At 34.0% G+C, this 3,030-nt stretch overlaps 1 protein-coding gene across 1 annotated transcript; it reads right to left on the bottom strand.

Annotated features, from left to right (window-relative positions):
• Positions 1-2,219: 2,219 nt before the first annotated feature.
• Positions 2,220-2,778, bottom strand: LOC107057817 (uncharacterized). The gene is made up of 2 exons (XM_015302808.1): positions 2,479-2,778; positions 2,220-2,372 (listed from the first exon to the last, which is right to left on the bottom strand). Exons 1-2 carry the CDS (start codon positions 2,776-2,778, stop codon positions 2,220-2,222), a joined length of 453 nt encoding a protein of 150 aa, XP_015158294.1.
• Positions 2,779-3,030: the final 252 nt, after the last annotated feature.

Raw genomic sequence — 3,030 nt, 5'->3', positions numbered from 1 at the left:
TCGCTAGCAGGAGCATCAGTTTTGTATAATTTCACTAGCAGACCTCTCGTTCATATAATTTCTCTCTCTCGCTTTATACAACACAAATTATACATTGTAATTTGTATAATTTGTGTTTGTATAAAGCAAGAAAGAGAGAAAGACAAAAGAGAACTGGGCAGGGGAAGATCTGTATTTGTATAATTATAAGTGTATAGGACGAAAATATATGTATTTGTATTTGTATATACAATTTTCTCTCGCTTTATACAAACACAAACACAATTTATACATTGTGTTTGTATAAAGTGAGAGTGGCGAGCTAGATCTGGGAGAGTGGCGATCGAGATTCTTTGGGGGGGAGAGGCGAACGAAAAGATATGTATATATACAATTTTCTCTCACTTTATATAAACACAAACGCATTTTATACATTTGTGTTTGCATAAAAGTGAGAGAGGCGAGGGAGCCAGCGAGAAACGAGAGTGGCGAGCGAGAATTTCAGGGAGAGAGGCGAATGACAACAATTTGCTACGGGCTACAATTAAATCAAATTGTGCTTATAACATTTAATTTGAATTAATAGTTTGATATTTTATACAATTTTTCCAAAAATGAATATATAGTACTTTTACCTAATTTTTGAATATATAATAAAATCTAATATTTTAAGTTGTTAATTATTATGATTTATAGTACTTTTATGTAATTTTCAAATATATAACCGAATATTTTAAGTTGTTAATTATTGTGATTTATATTACTTTTACATATTTTTCAAATATATAAGTTATAACAGATTAAAAAGAAAAGTAGCATAAATAAATTGAAATAAATTAAAAAATTTAGACATACCCTTGCCTAGAAGCAAACAAGTCGACAAACAACTGTCTACTTCTAGCCGAAGTGGGCCACACACATTTCGAGCAAATCACCCTTAAACCCAAACACACATATACCGTCCTAAGAGTTGTGTGCTTATAGCCACTTATGAGATAGTAAAACATGTACTCAGATATATCAGTGTATACACTCATAGTTTTATAATGTATACACAATTAGCTAGCTTGATATTGCGTCAACAAATACACAATAGCTGTGAGAATGCAGCCTGTAACACATCTTTTAAGTTACTATTCTTCATTAAATATACATAGTATATACATTAATATATATGGATATATACTACTCCATACATATTGATATACACATGTTGTCAGCTTATCTGTGGACCTGCAAATACAAATGTTGATATACTGATATGTATATTTTGTAGCAACAACATACTCATATTCACAATTACATTATGAATTTCACAACGTAAAACATATTTGAAATATCATTTTTAACCAAAATGGACAGTTTATTCACTTTTTGAACTGACATAAGGTTTTACTCGAAAAAATAAATTAAAGAAATGACTAAGTTTCGAAAAATCGACTAAACTTATAGTTTGAAGAGAAATCGATTTTCCAAAAGAACAGAGTCGCCAATTAATTCTTTAGTAAAAATCAAGAAAAAAACTTAAGGTTTTCAAAAGATTCAAACAAATAAAATCAATTGAAAAAGGTTCGAGTTCAATGTACATTTCGAGAAGGTGTTAGGCCCTCGGAATGTCCGCTAACTTGCGGTTGATTAGCGATTTGACTAAAAATGACTTTGACTAATTTTGAGAAAATATTAACTAAGAAAACTCATTTTTTCATTATTATTTTTACTTATTATCATTATTATTTTTTATTATTATTATTATTGTCATTTTAATAAAAATTCTATCCCAGTTACAATTCTCAATATGACTTCAGTCTTGACTTTGTTGGAGAGATCTTCTTCTTGAGAATTTTTGAGAGGGTCTCAAAAATTCTGCCCCAGTTTCTATCGTAAAGAAAAAATAGAAATCTTACGGGAGATATGACCGAGCCGTTGTGGCGCCTACGTATCCCGTTGAGACAGGAATTAGGTCAAACGTAGTTCTCCCTCAAGGATTAACAGAAAATAAGAACTTTACAAAGAAACCGACCGAGGCCGACATAGGCCGCCTACGTATCTCATTCTTGAGAATTCAGGTCAAACGTAGGTCAAATACAAGGGTGACCGAGGCCGACATAGGCTGCCTACGTATCTCATTCTTGAGAATTCAGGTCGGACGTAGTTCATTACATAGGGATAAAATTCTAAACAAAGCGATTACAAGAAAATGGAACGATTACGAGGAAATGACAGGAATACAAACTAAAACTTCACACATAATATCTCTTGACAACATCTGAGTTGATCGGTTTCGGCCATTCGGTGCCATCCATCTCCGACAGGACTAAGGCACCTCCAGATAACACTTTGCGAACCACATAGGGTCCTTGCCAATTTGGTGCAAATTTCCCTTTGTACTCATCCTGATGGGGGGAAATGCGTTTAAGGACCAACTGGCAATATTCTGGCTCTTACTTTCTTATGGAAAGCATGAATCATTCTTTGTCGGTACAGTTGACCATGACAAACAACAATCATTCTCTTCTCATCAATTAATGTTAATTGATCGATCCGTTTGCGAACCCAATCAACATCACTCAATTCAGCTTCTTGGATGATTCTCAATGAAGGTATCTCAACTTCGGCAGGTATAACTGCTTCTGTTCCATATACTAACAAGTATGGAGTAGCTCCAATTGACGTTGTGACGGTCGTTCTATAACCCAATAAAGCATATGGCAACATTTCATGCCAACCTCTATGATTGTCAATCATCTTCCTCAGAATCTTCTTTATGTTCTTGTTGGCGGCTTCTACAGCTCCATTCATTTGGGGACGATAAGCGGTCGAATTTTGGTGAGTAATCTTGAATTGTTCACATATTTCTCTCATCAAGTGGTTGTTGAGATTCGCTCCATAATAAGTAATGATGGATTCTGGCACTCCAAACCTACATATCAAATTGTTGCGAACAAAATCAGTTACAACCTTCTTGGTCACCGATTTATACAAAGCTGCTTCTACCCACTTGGTAAAATAGTCAATGGCAACCAAAATTAATCTGTGTCTGTTAGAGGTGGT

This window comes from Solanum tuberosum, unplaced genomic scaffold, assembly GCF_000226075.1.
Source record: "Solanum tuberosum cultivar DM 1-3 516 R44 unplaced genomic scaffold, SolTub_3.0 scf00381, whole genome shotgun sequence".
Taxonomy (NCBI): Eukaryota; Viridiplantae; Streptophyta; class Magnoliopsida; order Solanales; family Solanaceae; genus Solanum; species Solanum tuberosum.
The sequence above is the reverse complement of the archived record's forward strand: the minus strand, read 5'-3'. Positions and strand labels throughout refer to the sequence as shown.